This window comes from Manis pentadactyla, chromosome 12 (assembly GCF_030020395.1).
Source record: "Manis pentadactyla isolate mManPen7 chromosome 12, mManPen7.hap1, whole genome shotgun sequence".
NCBI classification, from domain to species: Eukaryota; Metazoa; Chordata; class Mammalia; order Pholidota; family Manidae; genus Manis; species Manis pentadactyla.
In genome coordinates this window covers 46242763-46260877 of record NC_080030.1, presented here as the reverse complement: position 1 = coordinate 46260877, position 18115 = coordinate 46242763, and the positions used below count along the sequence as shown (strand labels likewise).

The following is an 18115-nucleotide window of genomic DNA, read 5'->3' as shown; positions in this document are numbered from 1 at the left end:
GCTATCTACTGAATCTGAGAGGAGGAAATATATGTAGGTTAGTTAGAAATTAATGAAAAGCTACAGGTCATCAAACCTTCTGGAAACAAAGGCAAAAGGAGTGGAGGCAGGAAGTACTGTAGACTGTTCTGCCTGCCTGCTTTTGTCCCAGGTATGAGCCAGCAAGAAACAGTAGGAGTCTAACTAGATAAGATCAAGGTCAAAAGTGAAGGCTGTGCTGCACACATTGCCACCCGGACTCTTTCTGCATGCTATTATAATGAATGAATTAGAAATTAGAGACAAAGCCCTATGTTTACTTCACCTTGGGTCAAAGTCTAGGAGGAATTTAGGACTAGTTTGCCCCATAGACAAAGACTGAAGTTATGAGGAAATAGTTGCAGTTGTGTTAAAAAAAAAAAAAAGTTAATTGCAACCTGTGCAAGTTCTAGTGTGTGGGTCTTACACACCGATTTTTACTTTTGTGGATTTTGGTTAAAGTCACTGTGGACGTGATCGCATGTAGTTGCACACCATATTTGTGCTTGCTCTTTATAAACGTCAGCTTTGCCGCTGGAAGGTGTTCGATCCCTGGAAATGGCAGAAGCGTGAGATCCTGGTGGCCTGTGCACGCTGGCCTGGGGCCGGAGCAGCAGGAGCAGCTGCCTCCGATTCTGTCTCCTTGATCCTCTCATCTCGCAAGAGAGTTCAGCTGCTTAAAGGGGAACACGTCACTGCAGCTGCATCTCTCCCCGCTTCTCCTTTCCTGGAGTTCTTTTTCCCTCTGACCTGCCCCTGCCTTTTCTTTTTCTACTCCCCAAATGAAGTCCTTCTCTAATGTTCTTACTACCTCTTCTCTCTTGCCTCTCTTCCCTCTCTTTTGATTATCTGAAACAATCCTTCCTGATTAAAGTTGACTAAGTTAGCATCTATTCCAAGTATGTCCAAAATGGAGGTCATCATTTTCTTTCCCAAATGTCCCACGTTGTCATTTTAAAGAATCTTATTACCTTTTTTCCTTCACTTTAACTCCAAAGTTTGGTCATGTTTGACCTTTTCCTCTCCTTTGCCCATCATATCCAGTTGTTTTCCATGTTCTTTTGATTTTCCCTTCTTTGGAGTAAATGGAAGTTTGCACTCAGAATTTCCAGAATTTCCCACCTGGCCTTAGTCGATTTACATACCAGTGGACATTTACTACGTGGAGCCTCCAGTTGATCTGAGGTAAGGGGCGGAGAGAAACGGCCATTCTCTCCTCCCCTCCATTCCTGGTACCTAATTGGTCTGGTGCCCATTAGTCACTACGGACCACACATAGAATTCCTGCCCGAAGGGGCGGGCAGTGGGGGGCGCACGAACGTGCAGATGGAGGGGATGGATAGAGCGAGGGCTGGCTTGCAAACCCAAGCAAGCTGTGAACAATAAAAACGCTTTCTCCCAACCTGCTCTTCCCTTTGTCCTCCTTCGGTTTCACTGGACTCATTCAGAACTTGTCCGAGGCGGGGATCCTCCTTACTCCCAGATCCGTACCTTCAGGTTGCTTCTCCACCCTGGCTCAGTATTCATTCTCTTCCCTCCCTTCCTTTAGTTTGCGCCTTTTTAAATTCCAGGTAGAACCACTGAGAAAACATTCTAATTTCCTTGCCTCAGTCAAGGGTTTTTCTTTACTTTATATGTGGTACTGTTAGTCATCTTCTTAACATGCCATTACACTGGTAGGTTGTTCCAGCTTCGAAAAAAAATAGAAGGAAGAAGGATTGAAAGATCAAAAGAGCAAGCTAGCCGGCTGACAGGGCCACAGCCAGCTTCAGCTCACTCCTGTTCTCTGCATCAGCCAAATACAGATGACTTTTACATTCTTCCACTTTTCCACCTCTGTACCTCTTCCCATCCTCTTTTCTCCACTTATAGTTGCTTTTGCCATACCAATTTCATCTATATCTTAAGACCTGCTTTTCTATGCAGCCATCCTTGATTTTCTAAGTTGGAAACCATTTCCCTCTTCAATGCTGTTAAAGCACTTTATTTTTAATTTAAAAAAAATCCTTTCACTTTGTGCATTTTGGTTATTGTGTGTAGTTATTCTCATAAATTTTAAGTTACTTGAGAATAGAAATTGAGTCTTATTTATCTTTGTATTTACCAAAACACAATATTATTGAAAGAAATGTATGTAAGTGTTGAACTCTTAAAATTAAGTGCCCAATTAAATAATTTTAATAAAACCAAGAGAATAAAAGGTCAACATAACAACCTGGCTTTAACTATTTTTTAATTAAAATATTTTTAAGATTGCAATTTATTTTCTTATATGTTTGATGTTTCTGAAGAGTATGGCTCCAAATGCCCATACGCCAAATTAAGTCGATTGTATAATTCTATTCATATTCTGATTCCTCAGGATATTAACTGACACTACTTAGTAAGGCATGCTGATTGCACATTGCATAATAAACTGCCTCCCACTATGAATAAAATCACGTCCTTATACCGAACAACATGCTCAAAGAAAACAATGGCAAAATTCCAGACCCTCATTTCATTGAAGTTTTAATTCCTGCAGTGAAAATAATCTAATTAAAGCACATATAGGAGTGCGTGTGTAAATCAGATTTTGTTGCTGCTTTTTATTTTATTTTATTTTTGCTTAAAAATCTCTAATGACTTTGAGCCAGCTCAAGTTTCTTTTGAAGGTTTTCAACTCTCTTATTTTTTTATTATCATTTATAATCTTGTCAATTGATTTAAGAATTTTTAAAAAATAATTTTGTCATCTTTGCAAGTTATGGGATTAAGTATTTTCAAGTTTAAAAAATTCATTTTATTAGTGTTTTATTAACAGTTATTAAATATATTTTAATATAATTATTGACTACTTTAATTATATATAAAGATTATTTTGACTTTTTCCCAATTCCAAATTATGCAGGATATTTAATTTACCAACAATAGGTACGCATGAAAGACAGTATGTGTAGACTATATTTTATTGCACATGACTCAATAATCAAATATATCATAGAATGGAGACTTAATTATGTATCATGATTCTAGAAACATGACATTGCTATTACAAAGCAATGTTTGGAATTTCCTTAATTTGTCTTTTAAAATTCCTGGGCTTTTTTACATTTTCTTTCTTTTTGAAAAACAGGTTTATTGATGTAAACTTGACATACAGTAAATTTATATATATTTAAAGGATACACTTTGATAAGCTTTAATGTACATCTATTCACATGAAAGCTTCAATGCAATTAAGATAATGAATAGATCTACCATTCAAAAAAGTCTCTTTGATCCATTGGTAATCCCTTATTCCTATCCATTCCTGACCCTAGTCTCCAGGCAACCACTATTCTGTTTTTTATCAATATAGATTTGCTTGCATTTTCTAGATTTTTATACAAACAGAACCATTGATTAGTTTTTTCACTAATCATAATTATTTTTATATTCATCCATGTTATTGCCATTAGGTAGTGTAATCATATTATTTCTTCCCTAAATATTTAGTAGACTTTACCACTGCAACCATGTGGGCTTGGGGTTTTTTTCTTTTTTTTTTTGTAAAAAGGTTTTTAATGACGTATTGATTTTCTTAAGTAGATACAACAATATCAAGTATCTCTAATCCATTCTATCTCTTCTTTAGTATTCTCAGTTTGTATCCTTCAAGGAATTGATCCATTTCTTGTAAGTTATCAAATATATGGATATAGAGTTGTTTGTAATATTTCCTTATTATCTTTTTAATATCTCTAGGATCCATGATGTCCTCTCTTTCATTTCTGATATTGGTAGTTTGTGTCATCTCTCATATTCTTGATCAATCTGACTAGAATCAATCAATTTTGATGATCTTCTCAAAGAACTAGATTTTGGATTCATTAGTTTTTCTCTATTGTTTTCTTGTTCCCTATTTTTTATTAATCTGTTCTAATCTTTATTATTCCTTACTTTGTTTATGTTACGTTTAATTTGCCTTATTGTTCCAGTTTCTTAAGGTGGAAACTGAGTGCATTGTTTTGAGACTTTGACTTTTCCAATTAGGCATTTTGTGCTATAAATTTTCCTCAGAAAAGCTAAGATAAAGAGAAAAAATATATAAAAATAATATGTTTAAACCTTGTAATATTAGTAACCACACTAAATGTAAATGACCTAAACACCCCAATTAAAAGGGACAGATTGTCAGATTGGATAAAAAAACAAGATCCAATTACATGATACCTATAAGAAATCTATCTTATATATAATAAAGCAAATAATAAAAGCATGGGAAAATATAAACCATGCTAACATTAATCAAAACAAATATTTTTAAAAGTATATTTCAGAACAAAGAATATTACCAGGGATTTTTAAAATGTAATTTCATAATAATAAAAAAGAAAATTCATTGAGATGATGTAACAATCCTAAACTTTTATTAATACATGAAGCAAAAACAGAAATATAAGATCAATAGATAAATTCAGAAATATAGTAAAAGATAGCAATATGACTCAGTAATTTATAGTACTAGCTGACCAAAAATTAGTAAGGCTATGAAGAAATATAGAACACTAGCCATCCAAATTAATTCAATTGATATTTTTGAATACCCCATCACAACAGAATGCACATTCTTTTCAAGAACACACATTACATTTATTAAGATAGACCGTAATCTGAGACATGGACCAAATCTCTATGAATTTAGAAGAATTCAAGTCATATAAAATATGTTTTCTGGCCAATGGAATTACCATAGAAATTGCTAACAAAGCATCCTGGAAAGTTCCAAAATATTGAGAATCTAAATAAAACATTAATGATTAACCAATGTATTAAAAAATGAGAAGTTAAAAAGAAATTAGAAAGTATTTAAATTGAATAAAAATGACAATAGAACATATTAAAATTTACAGGATGCCCATTCACCATTTACTTTCATGGTTTTCAACAAGAAATGTACTGTTTTCCATTTCTTTGTTGCTCTGCATGTAATGTGTCTTTTTTATCTGGATCTTAAGATTTTATTACTACTTTTGAATCATTTGCTTGTATTGTGGCATGATTTTCTTCATGTTAAGTATAAAATTAACTGAAATTCTTGAATTTTGGTGTTTGTAGTTTGCCTTGAAATCCTTTAAAATTTTGACCATAATTTCATCAAATATGTTTTCCTGTGTACAATCCCAATTTTGGTGACACCAATAACACTTAGGTTTTTTTAAAGTTGTCCAGTTCACTGATGCTCTGTTCATTTTTTTTAATGTTTTATTTTAGATCATTTCTATTGCTATCACTTCAAGTCCATTCATCTTCACTATCTAATCTACCATTATACTCTTCTGGTGTATTTTTTTCTCAGACATTTTAGCTTTCATTTCAGTCATGTTTTAATCTCATGTGCATGAGAAATTACCCAAGACAGGGAAAAAATATATACCCTGAAAGATTGCAGGGCCTACACAAAGCCAGGACTAGTCCTATTGTTACCAGCCACAAAAACCAAAGCTAGTGATGGAAAGAAATGATAAAGATTAGAACAGAGATAAACAAAATACTGAATAAAAAGCATAGATAAAATCAATGATACCAAAAGTTGGCTCTTTGAAATGATCAACAAAATTGGAAAACTTTAACTAGATGGACTAACAGTAAAAGAGAGAAGATTCAAACTTCTAAAATCAGAAATGAAAGTGGGGATATTGCTACCAATTCAACATAAAAAGGATTACAAGGCTACTATGAACAATTCTATGTCCACAAACTGGAAAATCTAGGGAAAGTGACAAATTCCTAGAAACACGAAACTTAACAGACTAAATCATGAAGCAACAGAAAGTCTGAATAGACTTTTAACTAGTAAGGAAATTGAATCCATAATCAAATATCTCTCAACAAAATATAGACTCTGGATGTGATAGTACACTGTTGAATTCTACTAAACATTTAAAGAAGAACCTATACAAATCTTTCACAAAATTTTACAAAAAATTGAAGAGGGAATACTTACTAATTTTTTCTGTGAGGCTAGCATTACCCTGATATCAAAGACATATAAAGACACTACAAGTCAGATTAAAAAAAAACTACAGACCAATATCTCTTATAAATTCAGATGCAAAAATGACCAAAATACTAGCAAGCAAAATTCAACAACATAATGAAAGTATTATACATCATGGCCAACTGAGATTTATTCCTGGAATGCAAGGATGGTTCAACATATTAAAATCAATAAATGTAATACACCATGCATACAGAGTTAAAGAAAAAAACAAATGATTATTTTAATTGATGAAGAAAAAGCATTTGACAAAATTCAATACCCTTTCATGATAAAAACCCACAATAAACTAGGAATAGAAGGAAAATGCCTAAACATAGTAAAGCCATACATGAAAACCCACAGAGAATATCAGACTCAATGGCAAAAGATTGAAAGCATCTCTTCTAGATCAGGAACAAGGAAAGCAGGTTCACTTTCACCAATTCTATCCAACATAATAATGAAAGTTCTAGCTGAGCAATTCAGCAAGAAAAATAAAAGACATCAAAATTATAAAAGAAGTAGTGAAATTATCTATTTGCACATGATCTTATATATAGACAACCCTAACGATTTCACAAAAAACTGTTAGAACTAATAAATGAATTCATCAAAGTAGCAGGATGCAAAGTCAACACACACAAATTAGTTGCATTATTATACATAAACAATGAACGATTTGAAAAGTAAATGTCAAAACAATTCTATTTACAATAGTATCAAGATGAATAAAATAATTGGGAACCAACTCAACTAAAGAAATGAAAGACTTGTACAATGAAAACTACAAAACATTGCCCAACGACATAAATAAATGGAAACACATCCCACATTCATGGATTGGAAGACATTAATAACATTTTAATATTAGTACTAGCCAAAGCAATTTACAGATTCAGTGAAATAACTATAAGAATCACAATTGTTGCTATTATTCTTTTTTACAGAAATAGAAAACCCATCCTAAAATGTACATGAAATTGGAAATCCTCTGAAATATCTAATGTGTTCTCTCTCTGTGAAGTTCTCTACTAATACTGTGTCCCACAAACTCTAGCTGCCTTCATTTCCAAAGACTTTCATCAATTTCTCCTCTACTTAAGGGTTCTCCCGGGATATGCCTGGGCTACCTCTCCCACTACTATGGCCTGAAAACTCTCTCAGGGCCATAACCTAAGGCAGTTACAGGGCCCACCTCATTTGTTTCCTGTATTTCAGGAGTCACTGTCCTTCAGCACTTGATGACTGTCTTCAAAACTGGTTTCATGTTTTTTTCCCAGGTTTTGGCTGTCTTAGGTGGGAGGGTAAATCTAGTCCTTATTACTCCAACTGAAATGGTCATGATATCTCTTAGGTTTATTACTTACATTTTATGTTTTATTTCTAAAAATTAATGAGATATTTTAAAACAGTGCTTACAAATAGATGTCTACAAATACATTGCAAGTATGGGTAGAATTCATTCCTTAAAAATGAAATCCCAAATTAGGTAAAAGTGCCAGTATGTATTATCTTTTTAAAAATTTGTTTCAATGTAGTAGAGACATCTTGATATAAGAATTTTAATTAAAAGAGTGCAACTTCCAGGTCTGGTGATTATCTTAAATCATATTTTCATAATTACTATCACTGTGTCCATTTTTGAGTTGTATTGAAACTTCAGGTTCCTTAAGCTTACTATTTTAAGCCAGTGGTCCACTATGGATAAGTGTAAGAATAAAATGTTGTCTATATTCAATGGGCAAAGTCAATACTAACTAGAAAATAAGGTTCAAGCTCTTTAGCAAGACCCTCAATGGGGAGCTGTCTGCCTGGCCTGTGTTTCTCTCTAACCTAATGTCCCCCCTTCCTTGATCAGGCAGGACTGAAGAACTCATAGTTATCTGCCTGTACTCTGCTGTCTCTTACCTCTGCACTGTCTCTTACATTGTTCCCTTTTCCTAGTTATGTCTTTTCTCCTTTCAACCTAGAAAATTTCTAATTATCCTTTAAGACAGCTCAAATGCTATTTATCACATAATATTTCTGTTAATTTCCTCACTTTTGGCACAATGCCCTCCTCTTCACTACCTGTGAATACTTGCATCTCTGCACATACCACAATATATTGAAATTATCTGTTTATCTCTTTGCATGCCAAAATTAACTAAAGAGCAGATATATATATTTATGTGTCTGTAACACCATCATCTAGCACAGTGCTTGTCACAGAGCAGGTGTTCAATAAATGTTGCTTAAAAATAAGTGAACCATTTGTTAGGTGCGATTTCTTTTTCATTCTGAAACAATATTTTTCTATGTTTTAGTCTCCAGCCATACTGGTTGATTTTATCTTAATTTTAAAAATTCCTCCTTCCCAATTCCCTTTTACTTGAGGCATCATCTACAGTGAGTTGTTCCCTAATGTCAGGTCCATTTTTTTGTTTGGAAGCTTTATATTTTATTTCTTGGAACATCCTTTAAATGGGCCAAATGTCTGTGTACTCCAATAGTCATATGTTGAAGCCCTAATCCCAATATGATGGCATTTGGAGGTAGAGGTCTGGGGAGATAATGAGGTCATAAATGTGAAGTCCTCATAAATGAAACTATTGCGCATATAAGGTATGGCCAGAGAGCGAGCTATCTCTCTTTCCACCATGTGGAGATACAATGAGAAGTGGGCCATCTGCACCAGAAGAAGGGTCTCTTCAGAACCCGACCGTGCTGGGACTCTGATGTCAGACTTCTAGTCTCTAGAACAATCAGAAATAAATTCCTGTTGTTTATAGGCCACCCAGTCTGTGGTATTTTGTATAGTCTGAACTAGTCTTTATGTTTTTTAAATACTCTTACTTTAAATATTTTCTTACAAAGTCTACAATTAATATTATTCCTAAAGAAAAAACAGGCACACTACTGTCCATTAGAATTCCCTTCCCCAACTCTTTTAGTTTTGGTCTTTTGAAAAGCACAGTTATTGCTATCATTAATTGTTTGCAGGAAATGCTTCTTAGGATTTTTACCAAACTGTTGTATTAACTTGTGTTTATCATTGTGCCTTGTATCCCACACTTTTATTCTGGGTTCATTTTCTATTTTCCTGAGATGAATCCTTCAGTGATTTTTTTTTTGACAAGAGTCTATTATGCCGAACTTACAGTTTTAAAATATCTTTATTTAATTTAGGATAAATTTTTCCATCTTACTTTTGAATAGGGTTTCATTGGGTCTTAATTTCAAGATTAACAGTTATTTTACCTTAGTTTTGCAGATATCACTTCATTGCTTTATGATGTCTACTAATGCTGTCAAATTGATTATTTTTTATTATTATCCATAAAGTAATTTGCCATTTCTTTATGTAGAGAAATTTTCATCATTGTTTATCTACAGTTATATATCAGTTGATGTATCAATTGATGCATCTATATGCAGATTTCCATGCCCTGACCTCCCATTTATCCTTTGTTATCACTTTATCACTTGATGTGCTTTTCCCAATCTAAAGACATGTTCTTTCATTAATTCTGAACATTTTCAATCATATCCTTAAATATTTTCCTCAATTGTCCACCTGCACTACCATTTTAACCATTTTATCATTCTGTAACTTCTGTTAGACATATATTGGAGTTTTTCTTTCTATTCACTTGTCATTTTTATATTTTCTATCTCTTTGTCTATGCAAGCACTTGATTTTAAAATTACATCTTCTAAATCACTAATCTCTTCAACTTTATATAAACTACTCTTTCAACATCTTACATTTTCATTACTAAAGTTTATAGTATCTCTTTATTCATATTGGTCCTATTTTGTGTTTAAATTTTCCTGTTCTCATTGCAAAGCAGAAACTTTCCCTCCTTTATCTTTTTTGTAATTCTAAACATTCCCATTTTTAATACCTTTTAAGTTTGCTACATCATTTCTCTTTCCTTGGATGCAGTTTCTCTCTTTTGATATACTTACTGCCTGTCCATCATAGCTTTATGTTTCTTTTTTGCTTTATATTGTGAGTTTTTTAGTTCATGCAGATATTTCAACTCATGTTAACTGTTCTCTGCCATGTGGTTTGGATGGCTTTCCAGGATGATTTGCTACCTACCCACTGCTGGCAACCAGTTGGGATGCACTGCTGACAAGGACAGGATAGTTGTTACAATATTGAGATACTTTCTTATTAGTTGGCAAATAGCTGCTTTTTTGAGCTCCTGAAGAATCTCTCTCTCCTCTTCAACTCTGACCCCTTTCTTAGAACCCCAGGACCTACCTACAATTCACTTACTAAATGGTTAAGGATCCAGTAGAGGGCCTCTATCACCATTTCCCAATACAAGATCAGAGTCATTTCTGATTGGTGGGTGCATTTTTATATTGTCCCCGCCCCCTTCCAAGTCTTAATACAGGGAGGTGGGAGGCTTTTCCTCCCATGTGGGAAGTGCTATCCCTGATACCACAACCATGGTGGTAGAGGTCCACCTCACTCCCATTTTTTTCTCTTTTAGGCAGGCTGTTTCCTCATGGACTCACAGGAAAGTGCCACATTGCCTGTGATATGATAAACTATAGGGGATGTTATACTAGTCAGTTCAAAGGTAGAACCTCACGGGTAACTCTAGCCACTTCTCATTCACAAACCCTCTTCCTGGTCTCCTGACATTCGCAGGGTAAATTCAGCTTCTTTTCAATAGATTTGCAGACTTTTAAGCTGGGACTGTTACTGCTCAAATCCATTTCCCAGTACCTACTTATGGATTACACACATTCAGCCCCTAACCCACCACTACAAATTCTTTCTGTAATTAGTCCATTGACTTTTTTTGAAATTAAGATACAACTGACATGTAGCATTATATTAGTTTCAGGTGTACAACATAATGATTTGATATTTGTATCTTTTGTGAAATGGTCACCACAAGAAGTCTAGTAATTCAAAGCCATCTCCATACATAGTTACAATATTTTTTCTTGTGATGAGAACTTTTAAGAGCTCTTTTAGACACTTTCAGTTATATATGAAAAAACAGTGTTAGCTATAATCACCATAATGTACATCATATCTCCATTACTTGTTTATATATAAGTGGAAGTTAGTACCTTTTGAACACTTTCATCCATTTTGCCCATCCCTCACCCCCTGTCTCTGGAACCACCCAGTCACATTTTTTTATGGCTTTCAACTGTACCAATTCATTTCAGTCATACCTTTGTATCTGTTGCTTACTTGATATATCATTTTCATGTCAGATTGTTCTGTACAACCTGGGCTGCGGTTACAAATTTTTTTTCTTTGTGCTTCTTCTCTTTTGCCTAGGAGCACCTCCATATTTTATATTTCCACTTGAAATCAGCCCCTTGTTTGGCTATCTGGAATTTTCCCTCCCTCCAAATAACAATTTCCTTTGGAATATCATTTGGCGTTTGGAATATACAGGTGTTATAACCATTCCCTGTTGACTATTAATAATTTTTTTTAAATAATAAATGCCCACAAATAAACATTTTGCTTACAGATGGGTCACCCATCTCAATAGCATGTTTAGATTCACTGTGTGGAAAGGAGCATTAATCTTTGAAATCTTTTATAAACCTTGTCATTTTAATAGATTGAATCACTTACCTGTACTTGGGTATATTGCTATATGAATACAGTAACCCTGTGTATATCTATCCCTCATTTTCCCAGGGGGCAGGATTGATTTATTTTCATGTTTGAATTTTCTGAAACTTGGCAACATTTATTTGCCAGTTGTACTGGTTTCTAAATCTTTAAAACTCCTTGGTTACTTTCATGTTTTAAGATTTGTTCTCAGAATTTATGAGACCAAGAAAATGTGCTTTGGATATTTAAAGGATCTGAACTATGCTAAAGCAGTAGGTGCATTCTATTGGTGAACTCCAAAGGCATACACTGTTGAGAGTTTCAAAGGCAACATTTGTAGAGGATCATTTGAAGTGTACAGCATATTTGACATTGGCCTCTATCTGACCATTGTTTATATTGTGTGTGTAGCACTATAGGAGAGCTATTGGGCTGGTATAAAATTCTTCTAATGAGAGTCTTTTTAAATGATCTTCAAAATATAGATGGGAATAAATTTAACATGTTACAAAGAAAACAGGCCAATGAGTGATAAAGCTTAAGAGTTTAAGAGGAGCTAGAACATTTACTTACAACTGACAGAATGAAGAGGAAAGCAAAACATAATCTCAGCAGAGCCTCTATTTTTTAAGAAGTTAGATCTTCCTCTTATAAAAAGAGATTTTAAGATTTTGAGCTTCCCGAATGAGGTAATTTTGTTACGGTTTTGATGGATACAATATCACCAATTTCTTTTTATCTGTAAGGTTGTACCAACATTCAATAAAGCACAGGTGCTCTAATATACTATTTTTTGCCTTGATTTTCTATTAATTTTATGAGAAGTTTTCCTTTTTCCTTGAAAACTATCTTAGTCACCCTTCTTACATTTTCTTTATGCTACTTAAGAACACCCCTTTACAATGTATGTATTCTCAGACTTTCCCAGCAAGATGGTGGAGTAAGACTAAAAAAAAAAAGTCTAGAGATGCTTTTATAAAGAAATAAAAATTTTCAGGATCCAGAAATGAGGAGTGAACTGAAGGTCAGAAAGTCATGGCTCTGAGCTGAAGGTATTGCTTCTCTGGGAAGGTTTATCTTTTGTTTTAACATATATAGGGCAAGGTCTTGAGTCCAAATGAGGAAATAGTGCTACAACTTTAGACAAGGTATGAATTTCCAAGAGTTTAATTCTCTTTAAAAAGGTGAGTGAGAAAATCCACCCAAACACAGAGAGATTAAAAGAAAGCTAACTTTTCTCTCCTTGATGTCTGACTGAAAAAAAAATTTTTTTACCTTAAAAATGAAACCCTTGGACTGAGACTTATATAGGTTTGAGATCTGATTTTTAAAGTACCTTTGGGTTCCTGGATGGTTTATTCATTGGCGGTCTCTGAAAGAAGAAAACTCAATATTACAATGGAAGAACATTCTTTCAATATAGGATTGCTCAACAGGAAGGAGATTAAAGGGAAAGAAAACCTCTGTAAGGATGAGCTCATAATAAAAGTGTTCTATAACACAAGAGTGTATAAAAGATAGGCAGCAGTCACAACAAACAAAAGAATTAAGCACTACAAATTTAAGATAATAGATAAATAGTCTACAAGCGATTTACCACGTATATTTTTATAAAGATTAAAGATATAAAAGAAGAAATCCAAGTCCTAAGAAAAAAATTGCACCCTTTATATTAGTCAATGCTAGTAATCAATGCTACAATATCAGATTAGCAAGTAGGAAGTAATCAATGCTTCCTATATTGTTATATATCAGAACAATATCAAACAGCCTCCAAACCGCAGTGATCGTACACAACCAAGGACATTTCTCATTTATACGTGACTGTGATCACTTTAGTGGTGCCTTTGCATGGGCTAAATAAGGGTTCTTGACTCCTTCCATCTCGAGGTATTGCCATTTTCCAAGGTCTTCTAACGATTGAGTCATGCATCAAGCAGGAAGAGAGTGAGAAGGATCTCACAGAGTGTTTTTGAGCCTAAAAGTGGTATTCAGTGCATTTCCCACATGCTTTTCTTCAAATCTCTATCACAAAGTACTAGCCAAAGTGCAAAGGAGTATGGGAAATGGAAAATCGGATGGGTGTGAGCATCTGGTCGATCTCTGCCTATAAGTAAAATGTGAAGCAGCTGTAATTAAAAATGATAGCAATATAAAGTAAAGACATTCATTCTTTTATTTCATATAAAATGAATGACAGAGAGACAGATAAATTGCCTGTTGTCCAGGCACTGTTCCAGTTGCTAGAGACAGAAGGAGTGAACAAAAATCCCAATGTCCCTTACAAACCCTATTTGTGGAAACACACAACAAGCACATAGATAAAGCATTAGTGGGAGAATTGGCCAGTGCTATAAAATGAAGCAATATCAAAGGATGCAGAGAAGTGAGGCTTGCTATGTTAGGGTGTTCAAGAAAGTCCCTCCCATCCCCACCCCCAGAGGGTGAACTTTGAGAGAGACCAGAACCTTCCTAAATCCAATGTTTATTTGTTTACACTTTACCTTGTTTGGTCTATTAGCAGCATTTTGATATGTTGCTGACTTTTCATTTTTGGAAAAAGAAATTGCTTTACTAGGCTTCCAAGGCATTAATTACCCTCTACTGTGGTTTTTTTTTTTTTACCTCACTGTTTCTTATCACTTGACAAAAAAATACCACAAACATAGTGGCTTAAAACAATATGAATTTATTATTTTGCAATTCTGGAGGTCAGAAATCCAGAACAGGTCTCACTGAGCTAATATCAAGGTGTCAGTAGGGCTGCAGTCCTTTCTGGAGGCCCAAGGAGAGAATCCATTTCTTTGCTGCTTTCAGCTTCTAAAAGCTGCCCACCTCCCTTGGCTTGTGGCCTCCTCTGTCTTTAAAACAAGCAAATTTTCATTTCTCTGTCCATTCTGCAGGAGTCAGATCTCTCTCTGACTGCTTCTGTCTCCTTTCACTCTTGAAGACTCTTGGGATTACATTGGGCCAGCCAGATAATCTAACATAATCCTCCCAAATGAAGGCAATAAATTTAAAGGTAACTCCAAACCCTCTTTGGCAATGGAAGGCAACATACCTACTAAATTAGGATGTGAATATACTTGGGGGTGGGGGCATTGTTCTATCACACTTACTGACTACTTTTCTATTTTCTTCTTACTCCCTCTGACTTGTAACATGGAATGCCAGGGTAGTTATACAGATGTACTGACTGTTAGAATATTCAGATATTTTTATATTTGTTGTTGAGTAGCCCTAGACATTTCTGTCTCCTTTCCTGGGTCATTGACTGACCCTGAGACCTTACACCCCTGGCCCTACTATTTAAAGCAAGGAATAAATGTTTCACTTAACTGGAGGCTTTGAGATGCTGACCCAGCACTGTGGCAAGGGGCCACTTAGATTGGTCAGTGCTCATTCCTTACCAGTTGTTAGGGGTTTTGATGAGCATTCCTGGAAATGCCTCTTCCTTATGTAGTCATTTTCATGGTAATTTCATTCAGTCTTGAAACTTTAAATATCATTTAAACAACGATGACTCTCAAATTTTCACTTTTAGTCTAATTCTTTCAAACCTCAGAATTCTCTAACTGCATATTCAGCCTCTCCATGAGAGTATGATTAACATCTAAAACAACTCATTCACAAGTGAAATTTTGCCCATCCCAGTCTTCTGTCTTTCAGGAAGTATAAATGCAATCTACTTGCTCTACCTTAAAAATAATCATGGCATCTATTCCTTGCCTCCTCTGTTGTTACCAGCTTGGTTCAAAACCACCATTAGCTCCCACCTGTTATTTCAGCACTTCTGAAATTGCCTCTCTTGTCTCCTTTAGTTATCTGTCAACATAGCTGCAAAAACGATTACAAAACTTTACTCATGTCATATTAGAGCCCTGCTCAAACCCTTTTGCTTCCCACCTCACTCAGACTAAAAGCAATGTCCTTCCTTTGAGGTCGGTCACCTTAACAATCTTTGCATCTCCGTCACCTCTCTGAAATCATGTCTTTACCCCACCTCAGCCACATTAATGTCTTTATTATTCTTAATGAAGATTATTTTTTCACTCCCATTTCAGCCACGCTGACTTCCTTATTTTTCTTCAAATAAGCCAGGATGCTCTCTGCATCTGGAATATTCTCTTGCTGTTTTTAATTATTGTTTCCTGTATCCAGACATGCTTTCTGTCAAATAGCTTGATCCCTTATTTTCTTGTATTTACTTAAATATTACCATAATATAGAATGTTTTCATTAACAACTATATTAAAATTGTGTACCTTATCTCTTCAGTTCCCCCTTTCTATTTTATATTTCCCCTCAGCATTTTTCACTTTCTAATATACTATTTATTTTACTTATGTTGTTATTTTGTATCTCCATCCACTAGAATCTGTCTCTTTAAGGATAGGGATTTTATCTGGTATGTTCACTATTTATCCCCAGATCTAGAGCAGAGTTCCAGTTTCACATGTAGTGAAAACTTGAAAAATTAAACAAAATGTCTATTGTAGACTTTAAAATTCATAAACATGAAGAAAAGGTAAAAGCCAAGGTTTATAGATATGAAATTGCAACATACTAATAACAATAGTACAAAACAAGTTGAACTTTTCTGTAGAAAATTAGTCAAATATATCAACAAATTTTAAATATGCATATTTTTTAGTATTGTAAGTCTCCTTATTAAAATTGATCCCAAAGAAATAATAATGTATGTAAAGATTTGGCAACAAGGATAGCCATCAAAGTCTTGTTTATAACAGTGAAAGTTTTAAAAATTAAACCCTCAAATTTCTAAATATAGAATTAGTTAAATGAAAGGCAGTGTATTCATACAATGGCTATTATACAATCATTAAATTCATATTTAAATAAATACATGTTGATATGTGAACTATTAACAATATACTGATAAATGGAAAACAGTTTGTAATAGAGAATGTCAGGATGATGTTATTTTTGAAGAGCTGTATCCTTGTGCAGTAATCTGAGAGATCAGACTGCTTAAACCATGTAGTTTCTAGAATGAAATAGGTAGGTCTGCCTTTCTTATTTATTTGATTTGGATTTTTAATTTCGTTTAAAATAATGACTTCATTCACTTGCACTTCTTTAAGTGTGAATGTATAAATGTCCCCTTTATGGCATCTTAAGCATTCATGATGAATGTCCTGCATCAGTAAGTAGGGGCTAATACTCAAAATGTGCTTATGGAATAGTCTTTTTTGGGTATGGCAGTCCTTAGAACCCTAACAGGTGGAAACTGTCTGGCCACAGGTATGGCTGTATTGAAAAGTGTATTAACATGACTGATGACAAGATAAATTTATGCTTTGCACTTAATCCAGTGTTTTCCTTCAGATATTTGAATTAAAATTAACCCACCTCTCCCCTTCTCCCCACCCCTGACTGTCTCTAGTCAGTACCCTATAGGCGGTAACGTACAGCCTGTTTCTGGTGAACAGAGGAAGGGGAAATTCCCCATCTGGCCAGAATGGAGTGAAGCTGACGTAAATGCAGAAAAGTGGGATGCAGGCAAAGCTGGAAAAGAAAAGGACAAAATGGGAAAAAGCCCAGTATTTGTAAGTGACTAGTTTTCATTTTGGTTTTTAATTTTATAATGGAGTAAGGTTTGGGTGTGTTACTCTTCTCCACAGCCTCCCTTCAAAAGAGAAATTTTGGTTTTGCCCACCTGATCTCCTTTCCAAGCCTTAGACCTGAGCTTTGATGGATTATATTTGCATCAGTGAAAGGAGAGAGATGACCGAGCAAAGACTCATAATGAAATAAAGGGAAAACTGATAGACCAGGTTAGCTAGTAGATTTGGGACAGAGTTTGGGAACCAGGCATTTAGAGATAGTCATTTAGAAAATGAGAGGCCTCAGTGGACCTGTGAGCTATTATCTGGAGATTATATTTTTAAAAAAGTGGTTTTTTAGAAGAGGTGTTACTGTGAAGTAAGATTTAAATCTCTGTTAATACCAAGCCAAGATACTTGGGTAAAGGTTTAGGTTACACTTCATTTACCTATGGCCATTTAAACATACATCCCTGAGATTGGGTCTGAGTATGAGGTTCCTACGTTTTCCAACTGTATTATTTTAGGTTCTTTTGCACATTAAAAAAAATGTTTCCTCTATTTCTAAAGACTTCTTTGTTGAGCACATGAATCTAGGTTGCATTTTCAATATGACCCACTTATGTAGTGCACCAATTCATTTACAAAAATATTTATAGAACACAATACAATTTTCAAAACACAAACAAAATTACCAGAATGACTAGGTTTGAACTCTGGTGTCTTTATTTGCATGGAACACTCTGAAATAGTACTTATTAGCAATTACATTTTGTTCACAAAATGCAGTCACAAACTGCATGATTCATATCCATAATTTGTTTACAAAAGATATTAATAAATATAACTAATTGCTGACTCTGTTACCACTTGAACAATTTCAAGTTAGCAACTTGCGTAGGAATGCATTCTTTGTACCATACCTATAGTGATTATGGAATT

At 34.4% G+C, this 18115-nt stretch overlaps 1 protein-coding gene across 6 annotated transcripts in view; it reads left to right on the top strand.

The window, feature by feature from the left end:
• Positions 1-18115, top strand: part of ADGB (androglobin) — a 175165-nt gene that overhangs the window by 30242 nt on the left and 126808 nt on the right. For 5 of the 6 annotated variants that reach the window (XM_057489120.1, XM_057489119.1, XM_036906895.2 and 2 more), the window contains exon 2: positions 17014-17176. In XM_057489120.1, coding sequence (XP_057345103.1) covers positions 17156-17176 — 21 coding nt within the window. In that variant the 5' untranslated portion in view covers positions 17014-17155. The remainder of the gene's footprint in view (positions 1-17013; positions 17177-18115) is intronic. The other variant, XM_057489121.1, reaches the window with a different exon arrangement.